General features: G+C 40.6%; 1 protein-coding gene across 2 annotated transcripts in view; it reads right to left on the reverse strand.

Moving 5' to 3' along the window:
• Positions 1-19,541, reverse strand: part of LOC122650344 (tRNA ligase 1) — a 110,037-nt gene that overhangs the window by 31,892 nt on the left and 58,604 nt on the right. For both annotated transcript variants that reach the window (XM_043843745.1, XM_043843746.1), the window contains exons 12-14: positions 19,282-19,442; positions 19,130-19,161; positions 448-632 (exon numbers count right to left, since the gene is read on the reverse strand). In XM_043843745.1, the coding sequence (XP_043699680.1) occupies positions 448-632; positions 19,130-19,161; positions 19,282-19,442 (378 nt within the window). The remainder of the gene's footprint in view (positions 1-447; positions 633-19,129; positions 19,162-19,281; positions 19,443-19,541) is intronic.

The following is a 19,541-nucleotide window of genomic DNA, read 5'->3' on the forward strand; positions in this document are numbered from 1 at the left end:
CCCACTGTCCAATCAACTTTAGAGAAAGGCTCAGTTGCAAGAAAAGAAACTACCATATACTGATATACTTATGTAGAAAGGATTTATGGACCCAACTCCAACCTTCCCAACCCTAAATAGTAAATACAGATCTACAATATTACAATTCGAATCTTCTAAAAGAACTTCACCATCCTTGCAAATAGACTTTCTACAGTATAAGAGTCGAAAGAATCCCTCAACATTTTAATTCACAGTCATTTAATAGAAAAGCATCAAAACAGTTTTTAATGCATATTCCAGAGAGTTTTTTTCCTGATCAGACTATTTCCAACAAGTAAATTAACCAATTCAGCACAAGCTTCTATTCTTAGTACATACTTCCGCACAAATTTCTAATTTCTTTAATCTGCAACAGTGTATGCAATTAGTTTGGGCATTTGGAAGTTCCACATGGAATTCGCATACCTTGTACGTGAGAAATTTCAGCTTGATCATTAAGTTTGCATCTTCATCTGCCAAACCATCTGCTCCTGATGTAGTTTTGCCACAGCTAGTACCATTGACACTTTTTTCTTGTACATTGCTGCCTTTGGAAATTTCACTTGCTTTATCTTTGTTCACTTTGTATAAGTTTATGTCAACAAAAAAGCCTAGGAGAAAATGAAACATCAGCAATAGGCTAATAATAAACTTGGATTAGAATGGGGGAAAATTAAGATGATTTCCAATAGAAACATAATCTTAGGCAAACATACTGATACAAGAAGCAACTTCACATGATGCAGTTCAGAAGAACAAGAAGGCCCAGCAATCCAAGCCATTGGACTGGACCAAGAATGGATCAATATCTTTAATTTTGAGTGTCCAATGGGTTATATGGGCCACAGGCTCAGTGCTTTGGAGTTTTGCATTGTAATGGGCCAATTCTATAAGCCCAAATATTTGGGATTTAAGGTCTATACAGAATTAGCACTAGTTTCTACTTTTGAAAGTTGTATTCTTCATTTTAGGAGGGTTTCTAGAAGGCTGGACAAATGTCCTACATTCCAGCCCCAAGTTTCTTTTTGGTTGAAATTCTAGAATAGTTTCTATTTTGAACCAGACTTAATTTGTAAGAAATTCTTCCAACAATACACAGAGTTTTCCTATTTTGTTTATTTCATTAAAGTTATAAATAAAGAGTAGGTGATTACACTACCCCAATGATGTGAGAGAGAATTTAGCCTTGAGCATGGTTGATGTGATTCCAAGGTTGAATTGAAAACCCCTATTGGGTTCGCTTATGGGTCCACACGATGAGTAGAAGGTTCAAATCAAAACGTTAATGGCAAAACAGTAAATAAATGGAAGTTTATCAGAGAATGGCAGGATTGTAATTAAAGGGGATCCTAAATGGCTATTAAGGGAATAAAGGTTAGGAGGACATGAAGGGAATTATATACTAAAGGATAAGGATAGAATTGGAACAAAAAAATAAATAAAAGGACAAAATAGAATTACACCCCCTTCCCAACCACCCAGGTCATTCTTCTCTCAACCATCTTCTCCCCCTGGTCCTATTGCATCCAAGGTTCGAAAACTCGGGTCTCAGTGCCAAATCGGACCCTTGAAAAACCGAGTCGAGCCGAGATCTTGGCGAGATCTCTCCGAGTTGGTGCACTTTTTTTTTTCTCGACTCGAAGCCTTATCTCGGTGGGTTTTAGACCTAGTTTGGGTTTGAAACTTGGTATTCAGCCTATTTTAGGCCATTTAAACACAATGGCACTATCAGATTTTGCAAAAACAAAGTCCAAATAGGAGTTTCAGTTAGTGGGAAAGCAGGACAGACACTTACTTATGCTAGAAACCAGGACAGACACAGGACAAACACACTTATTTATGCCTAATATCATTTAACTAAATGCTTTTGTATTTGTATTTCATAATGCTTTTGTATTTGTATTTCATTTACTTAAGATATTATTCATAAATAAGCAAATACCCCCCTATTTGAATCCAAGATTGCTAAAATCTGATTTATATTGAAAGAGTTATGTACCGGTCAAACTTAATTCGGTGTGCGCGAATACTGTCAAAATCGCTCTAAATGAAAATAGTTTTTTGGACATCAAAACAAATGAATATTGTACCGCACTTTTGGTTTTTAGCAATGTTTTACCATATTAAGATTTATGGAATTTTTAGATTTGAGAAAAATCCCAGCATGAGAAAGTTGAAAATTGCATCTACCGCCGAAAATCCAGTTTTTGTTCTTGAACTGGGGGGTTGACTTTTTTTCCTTTTGAAATTTTATTTTTTAACTATTTTTATAGGATTTAAATAGGGGGGTATTTGCTTATTTATGAATAATATCTTACTTAAATGATATTAGGCATAAATAAGTGTGTCTTGTCTGTCTTGGTTCCTGGCATAGATAGGTGTCTGTATACCAAGAATTTTCAGCCAAATCTCGAGATCTGGCATTCATATAAAGGATCTATATGGGCATTTTCCTATGTCAAACCGGGAGAGATCTCGACCGAGATCCGAGATCTCAGAGAGATCTTTGCGAGATATTGACATTTTGAGACTCGTAGTCAATCTCGTCTCGGGGTTTCGAAAAACCGAGAAACTCGGTGAGATCTCGAACTATGATTGCATCCCCCGCTCTAGAGGGATGGCTTGGGGCTCTCTTTTTAGTCAAGCTCCTTTGCCTGCTAGGGAGGGTCTCCTCCATTTGTTTCGCCAACCATTATTGGGACCTCCAAGGTTGCTCTATGCCCAACTGGGTTAGTTGATATGGCAGCATCAAAATGACAAAATTCTTTGGTTGGGCACTTCATTAGCAACCCACCTCCATTCTGTTACAGGTGACTACAACTGTAGCATCACTGTTCATGGTACTGTAGTTTAAACAGTAACCATGACTACAACTGTATCATCACTTTTCATGGTACTGTAGCGTGAACGGTAACCAAGACTACAGTGTAAGGGTTTTTTGTATTTTCTTTTATATTATTTCTGTAAACAGCCCTGTGTTTGAATGCTTGAATGACCAAAATCGATCATCCAGGCCCTTTATTTCTAATAATCAGAATTACAAGTAGTCAAAATAGAAGTAGGATTGCCACCTCAGCCTAATCCTATTAGGAAATCCTATTCCTACTAGGAATGCCAAATAGAGATCGGCTGAGGGGGAAAAAACAGAAAAAGAGAGAATAAAAAAGATAAAAACAATAAAACTAGGACTACATTACCCCTATCGGGTAAAGTAGCCTATTTTAACACTCCCCCTCAAGTTGGAGCATAAATATCAACCATGCCCAACTTGACCAGAATAGGATGAAAAACCTTCCCACTTAAGCCTTTAGTGAACACATCAGCAAGCTGGTCAGCAGATTGCACAAAAGGAACACACACCAGCCCGCCTTCCAACTTCTCTTTAATAAAATGCCTGTCAACCTCCACATGCTTGGTACGATCATGCTGAACAGGGTAGTGAGCAATGCTAATAGCAGCCTTGTTGTCACAATATAACATCATGGGAAGATGAACAGGAGTACCAATATCTTGTAATAAACCTTTGAGCCATAACATCTCACAAATACCTTGTGCCATAGCACGAAACTCAGCTTCAGCACTAGACCTTGCCACTACGTTTTGCTTTTTACTACGCCATGTAACAAGTTTGCCACCAACCAATGAGCAATAGCCAAAAATGAACTTTCTATCAGAGGAACTAGCCCAATCTGCATCAGTATATGCTTCGACACGAAGATGGCCATTCAGAGACAAAAGAATTCCTTTTCCCAGTGTTGACTTTAAATACCGAAGGATCCGGATAACAGCATCCATGTGAGAGGAATGCGGATCATGCATGAACTGACTGACCATACTCACAAATACTGCTATGTCAGGTCTTGTATGAGACAGATAAATGAGTTTACCAACCAATCTTTGATAACGACCTTTGTCAACCGGTGTTCCCTCCTTTTCTTTAAGTTTGGTTGTAGCATCCATAGGTGTATCAGAAAGATGACACCCTAGCATCCCAGTCTCGGTCAATAAATCTAGGATGTGCTTCCTTTGAGAAAGAAAGATGCCTTTAGAAGACCGAGCAACTTCTATCCCCAGAAAGTACTTTAGTTTTCCCAGATCCTTTATTTCAAATTCTTGCCCAAGGTAAGTCTTCAACTGGCTGATTTCATGATTGTCATTCCCGGTCACCACAATATCATCCACATAAACTATTAGGATGGTTACCTTTTCACCATTTTTCTTGATAAACAGGGTATGATCAGCATTGCTCTGTTTATAACCCACAGAGACCATTGCCTTGTGAAATCGGCCAAACCAAGCACGGGGGGACTGTTTCAGCCCATATAAAGCACGCTTCAATTTACAAACTTTTCCGTTGGTTTTATCACAAGAGAAACCTGGTGGAATGTCCATATACACTTCCTCGTCAAGTTTTCCATGGAGGAAGGCATTCTTCACATCTAATTGTTGTAACTCCCAACCCAGATTCACTGCACAAGAAAGTAGCACTCTGACAGTGTTTAGTTTGACAACTGGTGCAAAAGTCTTCTGATAATCGATCCCATAAGTCTGAGTAAATCCCTTTGCAACCAAACGTGCTTTGTATCGATCCACAGTGCCATCTACCTTCTGTTTCACCACAAACACCCACTTACATCCAACATCCAACTGGTTTCTTTCCTAGAGGAAGAACCATAAGTTCTCATGTATCATTCTTTTTTAAGGCTTGCATTTCTTCCATCATTGCTACTTTCCACTTTCCATTTGTAAAAGCTTCCTGCCAATTTTGGAGAATACGAATAGAAGAAAGAGAAGAGATAAATGTACGAAAGGATGGAGAAAGGGAGTCATAAGAGACTACATGGGCAATGGGATGCTGGGCACAAGCCCGAATACCTTTACGAGGAGCAATAGGTAAATCAGGAGAAGAAGGAGAAGATATGTTACCGAAAGATTGATCTAGTTCCAGGGCCGACAACTATGGTGGCGCTGGTGCTGCAGTAGATGGGAGCTGCTTGTATTTGGAATGTCCCCTGTGATAGGTTTTGAGATTAGAGTCGTTAATTTTCTTCTAAAATTCCCTAATGGTTTGTTGGACTGGAGTCATCTCCCCTTGAAGGGAATTGTCACCAATAGGATTTTCAGCATCGTCTAAGTTCTCCCCCTGGGGAAAATCCGGTTGGGCTCCAGCAGAGGGAAGAGGGGTGGAAGCAATAGTCGGGTGAGAGGTAGAATCAATAGGTGGTTGGACCCGGGTCTGGGTCTGTACCGGAAGGTCAACCATCACATCTTCACTGAAAGTCTCCCCCTGAAGAGGTGTGGATTGATAATAGGAGAGAGTTTCATGAAAGACAAGATCCATACTGGAGAATGTACGACGTGTAGGAGGATGGTAACACTTATATCCCTTTTAGGATGGAGAATATCCCAAGAAAATACAACGGACCCCACGGGGTTCGAGCTTGCCAAGAGAGCGGGTATCCCGAACATAACAGATACAACCAAAAACTTTAGGTGGGACAACAAAGGAGGAAGAACCCTGCAGTAAAGAAGCAGGGGTATCAGAGTCAAGGACTCGGGTAGGGAGCCTATTGATGAGATAGGCAGCAGTCAAGACAGTGTCTCCCCAATATTGGGAAGGGACAGAATGGGCAAACATAAGAGCTGAGTCACCTCAAGGAGGTGGCGGTTTTTCCTTTTAGCCACACCATTTTGAGCTAGGGTATCGACACAACTGGTTTGATGGAGTATACCATGGGCAGCAAGGTAATGTTGGAACTGACCATCCATGTATTCCTTACCATTGTCACTCCGTAATATCTTGAGAGTGGCATTGTATTGGGTTTGAATCATCATATGAAAATTTTGAAAACAAGAAAAAGCTTCACTTTTGTTGTGCATTAAATAGACCCACGTACTTCTAAAATAACAATCAATAAAAGAAACAAACCAACGATGGCCTTTAAGAGATGGTTTCCGGCTAGGACCCCAAACATCAGAATGAATAAGATTAAAAGGAGAAGAACTTCTTTTATTAGAAATGGAATAAGTAGAATGATGTTGTTTAGCCAAAACACAGGCTTCACAAAAAAAAATCGTTTCTATGACATTCTTTAGCTAATGCTGGAAATAAAAGGGATAATGTTCCTAAAGGGGGGTGACCTAGTCTCTTATGCCATTGTTGAAGTTCAGAAGAAACTAACACGCTTTGATGTATAGGAGAAGCCAAAGGTGGTGGTGAAGTAGGATTCCCATTATCAGGTACAATCCACCATGCATCTTACCACATCCAATCGTCGCCCCCGTTGCCAGATCCTGAAACACACAGTGAGACGGAAAAAAAGTTACTTTGCAATTTAGATCACGGGTAAGACTACTGATGGAAAGAAGATTAGTGGTAAATTTAGGAATATGTAAAACAGAGGATAAATGTAAAGGAGCGCAACTAATAGAGCCCTTCCTAGAGATAGAAGAGAGAGAGCCATCAGCTACCCGTACTTTATCTTTACCAGATGTAGGAGAGTAACGATTAAAGAGGCTGGAGGATCCAATCATATGATTAGTGGCACCGGAGTCTATGATCCAGGGAGAGGAGACTACTGATGCACAATGACTAGCAAAAGAAATACCTGAGTGGGCTAAATATGAACCTGGAGGCGTGGAAGAACTGGCAGGTGTTAATGTAGTAGAAGCAGCAGAAGCCTGTAACATACGACGGAAAGCCTGAAGTTCATCCTTGGATAGTCCAGTGTCAGTAGGAGGAGCAGGAGTGACAGCCTCAGTATGATTAGCTTTGTTTTTCGATTTTCGAGCAGAACGTTTAGCATCAAAGTCGGCTGGTTTACCATGTATCTTCCAACAGGTGGCCTTAGTGTGCCATAATTTGCCACAATGTTCACATTTAACTACTGGTTTCTCAGATTTAGAAGTGTTAGCAACCAAAGGAGTAGAACTAACCCCAGTATGCAAGGCTGATCGATCAAGAAGTGTAGTATTAAGCATAGCAGTTCTCCGGCGATCTTCACTATTAACCAAAGCATAGGACTGTTCCAGAGTAGGGAAAGGATCCTTGCCTAGAATCTGAACCCTAATTGGGTCGTATTCCACATTAAGGCCAGCCAAAAAATCATAAACCCTAATTTTATCGATATGCTTTCTGTAGGCAGCAATGTCAGTGGCATTAGTGGGCTGATAATCAGAGTAATGATCAATTTCTTGCCAGTACTTGCGGAGTTCAGCATAGTATTGAGGGATGGATAAATCATTTTGCTTGGTGTCATGAATTTTTTTCCTTAATTCATATACCTGAGCATCATTCCCTACCTGTGAATAGGTGTCTTTAGCAACCTTCCATATCTGGGCAGCAGTGTCTAGGAGAAGATAGCCCGGTGCAATTGAAGGATGCATAGAATGAATAAGTTATGACAAAACCATGGAATCAGTAGATAACCATTTAGTCAGGGGAGCTCCTTCTTCAGTAGGGATGGGAGTAGTGCTTGTAAGGTGTCCTATGTAGCCACGGCCAGCAATAGTAAGGTAAGTGGATCTTGACCACATTAGATAATTTGTCCCATCTAGTTTGGTGGGAGAAGCAAAAGGAAGATACTGTGGTCGAGAAGATCCATCAGAGTCAGCTGTAGTGATGTCAGACATCATGTAAGTGCACGGGTTTTTGAATTCCCACAAATTTAACCCTCAGAAGTGGCTCAAACTAGGATCGAATGTTCTGCAGGTGGTAGGGAATAAGCCTTCAAAAAATCAGCAACTTTTGATGATGACATAAGAAAGCCTAAATTTTAAAAAATTTAGGAATAGCTAAAGGCAAAGGAATCGCAGGTTTGAATCTGATGTTGTTTGGATTCAAAGCTACAATCAGAAAGTAGGTAAGGTGTAGATCAATAAGGGCAGGGATCAATCTCCAAAAATAACACAGAAATCCAGCTTGAAAAAGGCAGCAGCTCGATCTCCAAGGGTTGGAGGAAACCTACGGCAGATTCTGATCTCACCCAGGTTTGAATGATCTTCAGTGAGGTGTCATTGAGGGCAGCAGCTAAATCTCCATTGGTTCACCTCAAAGTTGCTGCCCAAAATGATATAGAGAGTCCGAGAGTGGTGGAGAAGAAGAAAACCAGAAGCCGAGAGAGAGAGAGAGAGAAGAAAAAACAAAAAAATCGAGGGTGCTGCTCTTCATATCAGAGGTGGCTCTGATACCATGTAAACAGCCCTGTGTTTGAATGCTTGAATGACCAAAATCAATCATCCAGACCCTTTAATTATAATAATCAGAATTACAAGTAGTCAAAATAGAAGTAGGATTGCCACCTCAGCCTAATCCTATTAGGAATTCCTATTCCTACTAGGAATGCCAAATAGAGATCGGCTGAGGGGGAAAAAACAGAAAAAGAGAGAAAACTAAAAGAGATAAAAACAATAAAACTAGGACTAAATTATCCCTATCGGGTAAAGTAGCCTATTTTCACAAATTTTTTTTTTTTGGTGAATAAAAAATTATATTACCAAAGCCTAAGGGGGGCGAAAAAGAAGAGAACCGAAAAAAGGGGGGGGGGAATGTACAAAGAGGGGAACACCGGGGGGGGGGGGGGGAGCAGATCCCAGTCCCAACTAAGAGGGGGAGAGGGATCTTAAGAGAGCACTATCTAAACCCCAAGACACAACAATATGCCTGTTCCTTGGGGAGTCCAAAACAGCCTTGGTAGGAAGAAAAGTAAGCTTAGTGGAGACATCCCAGAAGATGGTTTTCCAAATCAAGTCAAAAGAGCGAGATTTGGAGGTCCATCTCCTGAGGTTTCTCTCCATCCAAATGTGGTAAGGAGTAGAGCAAAACATAAGCTTACCAATAGTATCACAGATCGAGCAACCAGGATAAGTCATGACCAACCAAAGCCACTCTCAAGCGAAGGGAGATGTCTCCTACTACGAGGCTAGATAAATGAAAGGGCTTTTTTCCAAATGGTATATTTTAACAATTTCTTAAGGGCAGTTTTTTTTCTTTTGGGACCACTAGGGTTATTATATTTATTATCTTGTAATCTCTTTGTTTAATGTTAATGAAAACTGGCCGCATGGCCTTCTACTTCTTCTTCTTTCTGGAAAATATCCTGGCATTAGAGCCAGGTTCTCTGATCTGATCGTCTCTACTGTTGCAAGCCTTCATTGGAAATATTAGGAGCTACACAAGGAGTCACAACTCATTTGTGGTGTTATCGATTTCAGTTTTGTTCCTTCCTTCTCTTTCTATCGCAAATCAGCAGCAGCAGTATACATCTCAGCTCTATCAATCCCTTATTTATCTCATTTTTTTCTGCTTCTCAGTTCGCATTTTTTTTTTAATTGCAATCCTATTGTTCTGGTGCAATGGCTTCTATGGATGATAAAATACAAGTAATCAGTGTTCGCTTGAATGGAGGCAATTATTCTAATTGATCATTTGTAATGGAGAATTTTTTACTTGGAAGAGGACGACTAGGTTACATAAATGGTACTGCAGTTAAGCCAACAGATCCTACGGAGGAGGCCTATGCAACTGCAATTGGCAAGTGGGAAATGGAAAAAGCACAAGTTCTTACTTGGATACACAACTCTATCGATCCTAGCATTGGAATGAACTGTTCTAAGTATAAGACGGCAAAAGAAATTTGAGATTACTTGCGGCAGATGTATCTTGAATCTAATTTTGCAAAGCAATATCAGTTGGAAATGGAGATTCGGTGTGCCAAGCAAGATTGTAAGACTATACAAGAGTTCTATAATCAGATAACTACATTTGGGATCAGTTGGCACTCATGGAACCACAAGATATTCAAGCATTAGACAGCTATATCTCTTATAGAGAGCAGCAGAGGCTGTTACAGTTTCTTATGGCACTTCGAGATCAGTTTGACCCTGTACGGGGATCTATTCTGCACCGCACTCCTCTTCCGACGGTTGATGCTGCTATCTGTGGGTTAATCACAGAGGAGACACATTTTAAAGTTGCTAACTCAGGAACCTCTGCTCAAACTGTCTTAGCAGCATCCTCTGCACCATTGTTGCCTTCACCTGCCTCCAATCTTGTTCAGGTCATAGGAAAACCAAAACCTTGGGTTGCAATTGATGAATGTACTTTTTGTCGTCAGAAAGGACACTGAAAAGCAGCTTGTCCTAAGCTTCAAAAGGGGCGTCATTCCCCAACTCAGCCGAATACAGCCAGAGGACCACCTCGGTAGCCCTATCCGCAGTCTTCATAGGGTCCGGCAGCCCTTGCTACACCAGCATCTAATACTTCAACATCAAGTGATCACCTATCTGCTTCTATGGTTCAGTCTATGATTGAGCAGTTGCAATCTATGCTTCCTTCTTCTGGAGCGGATCAGCCACATGTTTCTGCTATGACTATGTCTCACTCAAGTTTGCTTGGGTCATCTGGTTCTAGTTTAACTGCTCATCATTGGATATTTGATTCTAGTTCCTTACATCATATGACCCCTCATCTTTCATTCCTTAGTCATCATAGTTGTCCCGGCGGTTAGGCGACCCAAGGCGTTGGAGAGAGCCAAAATTCAAGGTGACACCAATTAGGCAAGCTAGGCGTCCAAGGCGCCTGCTTAGGCAACCTAGGTGCCACCTTGAGAAAATGAGAACTATGGTTGTCATTATAGTGCACCTTCTTCTCCTGTAAGTATTTTAACTGCAAATGGTTATCCTATGCAAGTTGAGGCTATTGGGTCTGTTTTTCCCACCTCATCTTCTTCTCTGTCGTTACCTAATGTCTTTTATGTTCCTCAATTAGCTCTCAGTTTGTTATCCATTAGTCAACTGGCTGACTCTGGTTTTGATGTTCTGTTCTCTTCTACTGGATGTGTTGTGCAGGATCGGACAACATAAAAGCTGGTTGGGACTGGGCGTAGAGCTGGCAATCTTTATATTTTAGAGAGTTTACACATTACTGTTTCTGGTTCTTCAGCACTTTCTTCATTTCAGCTAGACAGTAATTCTTCATTATTTTCTTGTGGCATTCTAGGTTGGGTCACATCTCTAGTGACCATTTGAAACATTTGATTTCTAATGGACAATTGGGAAAAATTTCTTTAAGTGATTGTTATGTTTCCTCCTGTAGTGGTTGTAAACTGCCAAAATGTCAGCTTTACCTTTTAATAATAGAACTACTTTGTCTTCCTCTCCGTTCTCTCTTGTGCATACTGATGTCTAGGGGCCTTCTCAGATTCCTACAAAAGGAGGTTCTGGGTATTATGTATCTTTTGTGGATGACTATAGTAGGTTTTGTTGGGTATTTCTTATTATGACATACAAATCTGTTTTCTTTAAGATTTAATGCAACTTTTGTTCCATGGTTCAGACTTAGTTCTCTACCACTATTAAGGTTCTTAGATCAGAATTGGGGAGTGAATATTTCTAGGGAGATTTTACAGATTTTCTTGCTACTTTAGGTACTATTCATCTGTCCTCTTGTTCTGACACACCACAACAAAATGGTGTGACTGAACGAAAACATCGGCACAGTCTGGAAACAGCTCAGGCATTGTGTCTTCTTTAGTTCCAACTGTGTTTTGGGGAGAAGCTGTCCTCACATCTGTCTATCTACTCAATCGTATGCCCACGTCTCTTCTCTCTGATATTTCTCCTTATGAAAAGGAGTTTGGTTGTGCTCCAAATTACTCTTTGCTTCGTGTTTTTGGTTCAGCTTGCTTTGTTCTAGCAAACTCACTGCATCGTCAGTTTTATGTGTAATTTTGGTTATGGTATTCATCAAAAGGGGTATTGTTATGATCCTGTGTCTAATAAACTATATGTCTCTCATCATGTGGTCTTTTCTTGAACGCATTCCCCACTATACTATTCCTTCTCGAGTAGCTCCGGTTTCCAAGGAGTATCTTGTTCATATTGATCCTTTTCCTAATGATGTTCCTGTTGCCGAGTATAACTCCAGGCATGGAAACTCTTAATCTAACCTCTGTTGCACCTAGTTCATCTCTCATGCCTTCTTTTCTTCACACTCACTCTCGCAGGAGGACTAAGCTGCGATCCTGCTCCATCTGGCAGAAGGTACCCATCTCGTACTCGCCACTGATCGATTTGGTCTCAGTAGTACTTGTTACTCTCCATCTTATCAATCATTCCTTGCCTCTATTCACTCTTTTCATGAGCCTCAGTCTTACAACTAAGCATGTACTGATTCAAACCAGATGAAGGCAATCCAGGATGAGTTAACTACTCTTCATTAGACTCATACCTGGGACTTAGTTCCGATGCCTACAGATAAGAATATCATTGTCTGCAAGAGGGTTTTCAATGTTAAAACCAACTATGATGGCTCTCTTGAGCGTTATAAAGTGCGTCTTGTCGCCAAGGGGTTTACAGGAGTATGGCATTGACTATGAGGAGACTTTTGCTCCTGTTATAAAGATGACCAATTTTCGCACATTTATCTCTTTTGCATCTGTTCGTCAATGGCCTCTCTTTTAGACGGATGTCAAGAATTCCTTCCTTCATGGGCATCTTACTAAAGATGTTTATATACGACCTCCCCCTAGTCTCAATCATCCATCTGGTCATGTGTGCAAGCTGCCACATGGTCTATATGGTCTCAAACAAGCTCCTCGGGCTTGGTTTGAGCGTTTTCACTCAGCTGTATCTCAGATTGGCTTTACATCTAGCTCAAGTGATCCTGCTCTCGTTGTTCGTTCTACTCCTAGTCGGCCTATTGTGTTATTATTGTATGTTGATGATATGATAATTACTAGTCTTGATTCTCCTGGCATACAGGAGGTTAAACGGCATCTATTGAGTGAGTTTGCTATGAAAGATTTGGGTCCCTATGTTATTCGGGGATTCAAGTGGCATCCTCTCCTAAGGGCTATCTTCTTTCTCAATCTAAATATGCATCTGACATTGTGCATTGAGCTCGCTTGACTGATGTTCAGACTGCTGCCACCGCAATAGAGTTACATGTAAAATTCTGTCTTTGATGGTGTTCCCCTGGAAAATCCCACACATTATCGTGAACTGGTTGGTGGTCTAGTTTATCTCACTATCACTTGCCCCGATATTGCATATATTGTCCATGTTGTTAGCCAGTTTGTTTCTACTCCTCGAACTTCTCATTAAGCTGCTCTCCTTCGCATTATCCGATATATTTGTGGCACGATTTATCATAGCTTGCTGCTTTCTTCTACCTCCACTTTGGAACTTTGTGCTTATGCGAACACTGGTTGTGCTGTGGATGTTAATGATCGCAAATCCGCTACTAGCTTTTGCTATTTTGGGTGATTCTCTTATCTCATGGCGAAGTAAGAAACAAAGTGTCATTGCTCCTTCTGCAGAGGGCAATGGCACATGCCACTGCTGAAATTGTTTGGCTTTGTTGGCTTCGTTGGCTTCTTTCTGACTTGGCTGTTCATCTTTCTTCTCCTACACCATTGTACTGTGACAACAAGAGTGCTATTCAGATTGCTCATAATTCGGTGTTTCATGAACGGACGAAACACATTGAGATAGATTGTCATTTCGTTTGGCATCATCTACAATCTGGCACTATCTCCTTGCCATTATTTGTCTCCTCCATTCTTCAGTTGGCTGACTTCTTCACGAAGACCCACACTGCTGCACGCTTCCAGTTCTTACTTGATAAACTCATGTTGTTTTCAGCTGTCCTAGCATGAGTTTGAGGGGAGTGTTACAGGTGACTACAACTGTAGCGTCACTGTTCACGGTACTGTAGTGTGAACAGTAACCAAGACTACAGTGTAGGGGTTTTTATGTCTTTTCTTTTATATTATTTCATTAAGGGTAGTTTTGTCTTTTGGGACCATTAGGGTTATTATATTTATTATCTTGTAATCTCTTTGTTTAATGTTAATGAAAATTGGCCACATGGTCTTCTTCTTCTTCTTCTTTCTGGAAAATATCACATTCAATATTGTCAAGTTGTCCCTGACCAAACAATGGAAACTTGCTTGATGGATAACAGTTTCTTCATCTTCAAATTCACCGATGAGGATGACGGATAGAAAACCGATCTTCATTCCACAATGGGATCGGTACCTTCAACTCCATCGGGTCGATCTAACCACTATCTGCCTAAGGATCACCCTTCCAGGGCTCCTTCTTCATTTCTAGTGTGAAGCTAGGCTCAGTATTATTGGGTCGGTGATGGGTAAACCCCTGTATTCTGATGGCTGAACCAAGAAAATGGGCAGGCTGGCATTTGCGAGAATCTGAATTGAAGTATCAGCAAAAGAACCCCCTCCATCCTCCATCATAATAGTCGATGATGAAGGCTATTCCTTTAAGCAGGAAGTCCACTTTGAATGGCTTCCACCTCAATGCCTGGTCTGCAAGGTGTTCGGCCATGACTCCAAATCATGCTCAGCTCCTTGTAATTTGAAGAAACCCTCCACTTCAATTGGTCTTTTTTCACGAAAAGCAAACATGAGATGACAAATCCAGTGTTTTGCTAACATTTAGAAGAGATTCAAGTTGATTATGTTTTGCTTCTTCCTCGGAGAAAGACAATCAAGCAATTCCCAATCATGGTCCTTGCTGATCGGATCATCCACATAGGATATAAAAAGAAACTCCAGATATTTCAAATCTATTCTCTTTGGATATGTTCCTCAAAACTACCAAAGCCCATGAGCAATACACCCAAGCCCATGAGCAACTAGATTGAAGAACCCACTTCCCAGTACAAAACTACCAAAGCATGAGCAATACACCCAAGAGAATTCTTTTCTCACTCTCAAATTGATTTTTTTATCTGTAATTAAATCACTGAATCTGTTTGTCTATTTCCTGTAATTTCACAATAGGTACAGGACATGGCCAGAATTATCTCTAGTATTGAGAATGTGAGTCTATAACTCGTAAAATTCCAGAGAAATCAATTCTTTATGCCTTGGAATTGATCTCTCTGATTGTTTAATTTTCCTTCTTCCAGTACTTTCAAATTCCAGTACATATCTTTTCTGTTTATTCAATTTCTAGGTTTGCTTAGAGCTTTATCCTGTCCTCTCTTCTATAAGTTCTATTTACTCAAATATGAATCACAAGTTAACCACTGTTTTGTTTAGGGTTCAGCAAGAATGCCTAGTTTGGTGTCATGAATCTTCTGTTTGCACATCAAATTGATCAATTTCAGCAACTCTTCTTAGTCTTCCCATCACACCCTCTGCCTGACAATGACTATCCTCTTTGAAAATTCCCAATTTTTTTTTTTTTTGGGTGAATAAAGAATATAATTACTAAAGAAAAAGAAAAGGGCCTCCAAAGGGGAAATACAAGAGCCCAAAGCTAGGAGAGCCTTAGCTAACAAGAGCTAGAAGAGAGAGAAACAATAGAGAGACCCCAGGAGACAACAATAAGCCTGTTCCTTGGGGTGTCCTTACAAAAAGAGGGAGGGGCAGACAGCAGCTTTGAGGAGATTTCAAAGGAAATGGAATCCCATATCTGCTGAAAGGTACGCGATTTGGAGGTCCATTTCCTAATATTCCTCTCCATCCAAATGTGACTAAGAGCAGCACGGAAAGCCATCTTTCCCACAGAATCACACAAAGAAGTTCCTCCAAAGGTCATGTCAACCCAAATCCATTCTCCAAAGAAACTGAGAATCCTTCTTTGGGCAGGCCAGCATTTGGAGAGGATGCCTTTCCATATGGCCTTGGAGACAGGACAATCAAAGAACAGGTGAGCCAAGTCTTCCGAGTTGCTCCAACAAAGGCAGCAAGAACTGGACACCTGGATGTGCCGCCTGCAAAGGAAGGCTTGCGTAGGAAGACATTCAGTGAAGACCCTCCAAGCAGTGAAGCAGTGCCTAGGGATGTGATGCCTGAACCACAGAAACTTCCTCCAAATAGCCATCGGACCTTTCTGCCGGATAAGGTTCCAAGCTCCTTTAGAGGAGAATGTAGGAGAGCTGTTTGCATTCCAAGAGACACTATCTCCCCTAGATGGCAACCTTCTGCTGATAGACTGAAGCTCACTCCAGATAAGAGCTAACTGCAGAGATGAGGTTGGGGGGGGGGGGGAGCCCAATCATCAAGATGGAGAATATCAGCCACCCGAGCCTTCCTATGAAGACCCGAAGCATAGATAACCCTTAGGGTGACAAGGTGGAGTAATATTCCTTTAGGGTGCCAGTTGTCCAGCCAAAGAGAGGTGGAGAGCCCATCACCTATGTGATTGTGGATGTGACTTTGAACAAGATGACGAGCTTCTAGGATCTTGCGCCAAACCCAAGAAGCCTCAGAGGAGACAGTAACAGTCCAAATAGAGTCTTGCCGGAGGAGTCTTGAGTAAACCCAGTCAACCCAAATGCTCTTTTTCTTAGAGGCTATCTTCTAAATGAGCTTGATAATACCAACCCGGTTGGCTTCTTTGATCCTTCTGATACCCAGACCACCCTCCTTTTTTGGGAGGCAGACTGAAGCCCATTTGAGAGGGTGGAGAAACCTAGGCGTGTCAGAGCCTTTCCAGAGGTAAGCAGCTAACAAGGATTCTAGGGACTTGATGGTTGCTTGCGGCAACCCATACATGCCGGACCAGTAGATGTAGGAAGCTTCTAGGGCAGATCTGATGAGGACCAGTCTACCAGCATAGGAAAGGAGCTTTGCTTTCCATAACTGAAGCCTTTTCCTGATGAGATCCAACATGGGAGTGCAATGATGAGTAGAGAGCCTGGCTGGGATCAAAGGGAGACCCAGATACTTGACTGGCAGATGGCCTTCAAGGAATCCCGAGCTATCTAGAAACTCCCTTTTGTCCAATTCTGGAATACCAGCGAAGAAGATGAGGGATTTGTTAGGATTGATGCGGAGCCCTGAAGTGGCATGGAATTGACGAAGACAAAGCAATATACACTCGAGCGAGGCTATGGAGGCTTTGGAGAAAATCATCAAGTCATCTGCAAAAGCAAGGTGGGTAAGCTTTAAAGCTTTGCACTTGGGCATAGGAGTAATGAGCTGCTGATCAGTACAGGACTGCAAATGTCTAGAGAGGACTTCCAGAGCCAAGGTGAACAAGTATGGAGATAAAGGGCAACCTGCCGAATGCCTACAGTAGCACCAAAGTAACCTGCCGGGCTGCCATTGAGGAGAACAGAGAACTTGGGAGAGGAAATGCAGTGACTAATCCAGTTGACAAAAGGCATAGGGAACCCATCTTGAGCATAACTTGATAAATGAAATCCCATCTGAGAGAGTCAAAAGCCTTGTGAATGTCAATCTTCAAGAGAATAGAGGGCGAATGATTTTTCCTGTCAAACCCTCTCACTAAGTCATTGCAAAGGAGGATGTTGTCAGAGATGTTCCTGCCTGGGATGAAAGCTGATTGGTTTTCACTGACCAGCAGATCAACCACACTCTTGAGTCTTCTGGCTAAGATCTTTGCAATAAACTTGTAGACGATATTGCAGAGAGCAATGGGCCTATAGTCATTCATCAAGGATGCACCCTCCTTCTTCGGGATAAGACAAAGGAAAGTGTGATTGACCCCTTTAATCTGACTGGGGTTAAAGAAGAAGCTGACAATGGCTGCTATGATGTCTTCCTTTATGATATCCCAGGCAGCAAGAAAGAAGCCCATGCTGAAACCATCCGGCCCTGGAGCCCCCGAGACCTTGAGGGAGCGAATTGCATCTAAAATCTAAATTTTACCAAGGGGCAATTAAAGTATTAAAGAACCGCATCTTTTCCGATATTACCTTCTCATTAGAGGTCACTTCTTTCCCACTTGTGTTCTAAATTTTGGAATGCGGTACAAAATGACAAGGGTAACGTAGTGAACTTATCTAACAATCACTTGATTTGGAGAGCAAGCAAATCATTTGAGACAGACAAAGAAAGGGAAAAAGGGCAAACAATTTTGTAAGTATATGCTTGCTGAAATTTCTCTTCAGTTTGGCACAACATGCACGTAGGCTAGGATGCCCCAATTCATCACGTATCAAAGCGTTTGTAACCAAAGGATAATTTTCTTGATTTTGGATGCATCGCGTGTAGATTTAAGATCTTATTTTTATATATAAAATGTGTAGACTTTAAGAAGCCTCTAAACTTTACCTATTGGCCAAACTTAAAAATGTTCCAGTGGGGAAGAATAGAGATTATGGGACAGTCAATATTCTTGGTGTGTTCCTTGACGGTGAAACCAGAAAAACTTTTGAATTACAACAATGATATGACCATGTATATGGGATTATTTTCTTCTTGCCTTTTTGGCGGTAAAACCAAAAAAACCTTTTGAATTCCAACAATGATATGGCCACCTATATGGGATTAACTTCACATGGATGTAACAATCAGGTTGGTAGTTCTGCATGTGTCGATTTATCGAAACAATGTAAGAACCATAGTTCAAAAACTTGGCGAAATTTTGAATATTTCGGTAATTTCGAACCCCCCGAGACGAAATATCATACGAACCGTCGAAACCCAAACCAGACAACGTTTTGAACGAAATTTCGGTCATTCTGTTTCGGAATCTCGCTCGTTTCAGTCTAAAAAATGCACCATTTCGTCAAAATTTTGGTTATTTCAGCCTTCTACACCCTGAAATGGCCAAGCATAACTCAGAAAAAAATACAATGTTTCGGCAAAATTTTGCTGAAATTTCGAGGTTTTGGTTGTCTCGACTGCTTGAGACACCTAAATGAGACAAGTTTTCTAACTATGGTAAGAACATATTTCTTGCATTGTAGTTCAACATTCAAGCAATATAGGTAAATTTACACTTGCCAGTCACATAAATGAGCAGCAGCAAGTAAACTGCCGACTTAATGACATTTACTTTTTTTTTTCATTTTATATGGCTTTTACCTGGAACCAAACAAAGCCATATTTCAAATTCTTTGGTGACCATAATTCAAACTATGAGTGTGTAATCATGCATTATGTTAGAATTTTCTGAAATATTGGACTATATTTTAATCATTTAGGCAGTGTTCTCCAAATTATATACTATAATTCTGATTTTTATGCCTTTCTGGTGTGTTTCCACCCAAATCTGGCAGAGACTAAAAATGTACAAAAAGTCATGTCAAAGAATTAAAATTTAAAATGATAAAAAAAAAAAAAGTCAGAGAAATATAAGCTGTTTATGTAAAGAGTAGTATTACCTCTATACAATGGCCACAGTCCAGGCTTGTTCCTGAAACAATCAATCTTTTAAATATTCAGTAAAATCAATGGAATTACGACCATAACAAGATCACATAAAGGAAACAGAAACTCAAAATATCAGGTAGCGGAAATCTGAATAAAGCCAGACCTCATCTCCTTCTGATATCGTCGAAAAGCTGAATCACTGTGTACATGAATAACCATCTTAAAATGCAGGTTATCACTAGCCAAGGAATCTAACTTGTGGAAATTATAATAACATTTAAAAGCAGCCGGAAAACGCTTTTCTCTCATTAAACGAATCATCTCCTGAATTAATGTGAAACAAAATTGTTATTACAGAGCAAACCAAGAAATTGTAACTTCAAATTTGATACAAGTGCTTTATAATTTATTTAAAACGATCTG

The sequence above is a fragment of the Telopea speciosissima genome, chromosome 2, assembly GCF_018873765.1.
Source record: "Telopea speciosissima isolate NSW1024214 ecotype Mountain lineage chromosome 2, Tspe_v1, whole genome shotgun sequence".
In the NCBI taxonomy this organism is placed as follows: domain Eukaryota; kingdom Viridiplantae; phylum Streptophyta; class Magnoliopsida; order Proteales; family Proteaceae; genus Telopea; species Telopea speciosissima.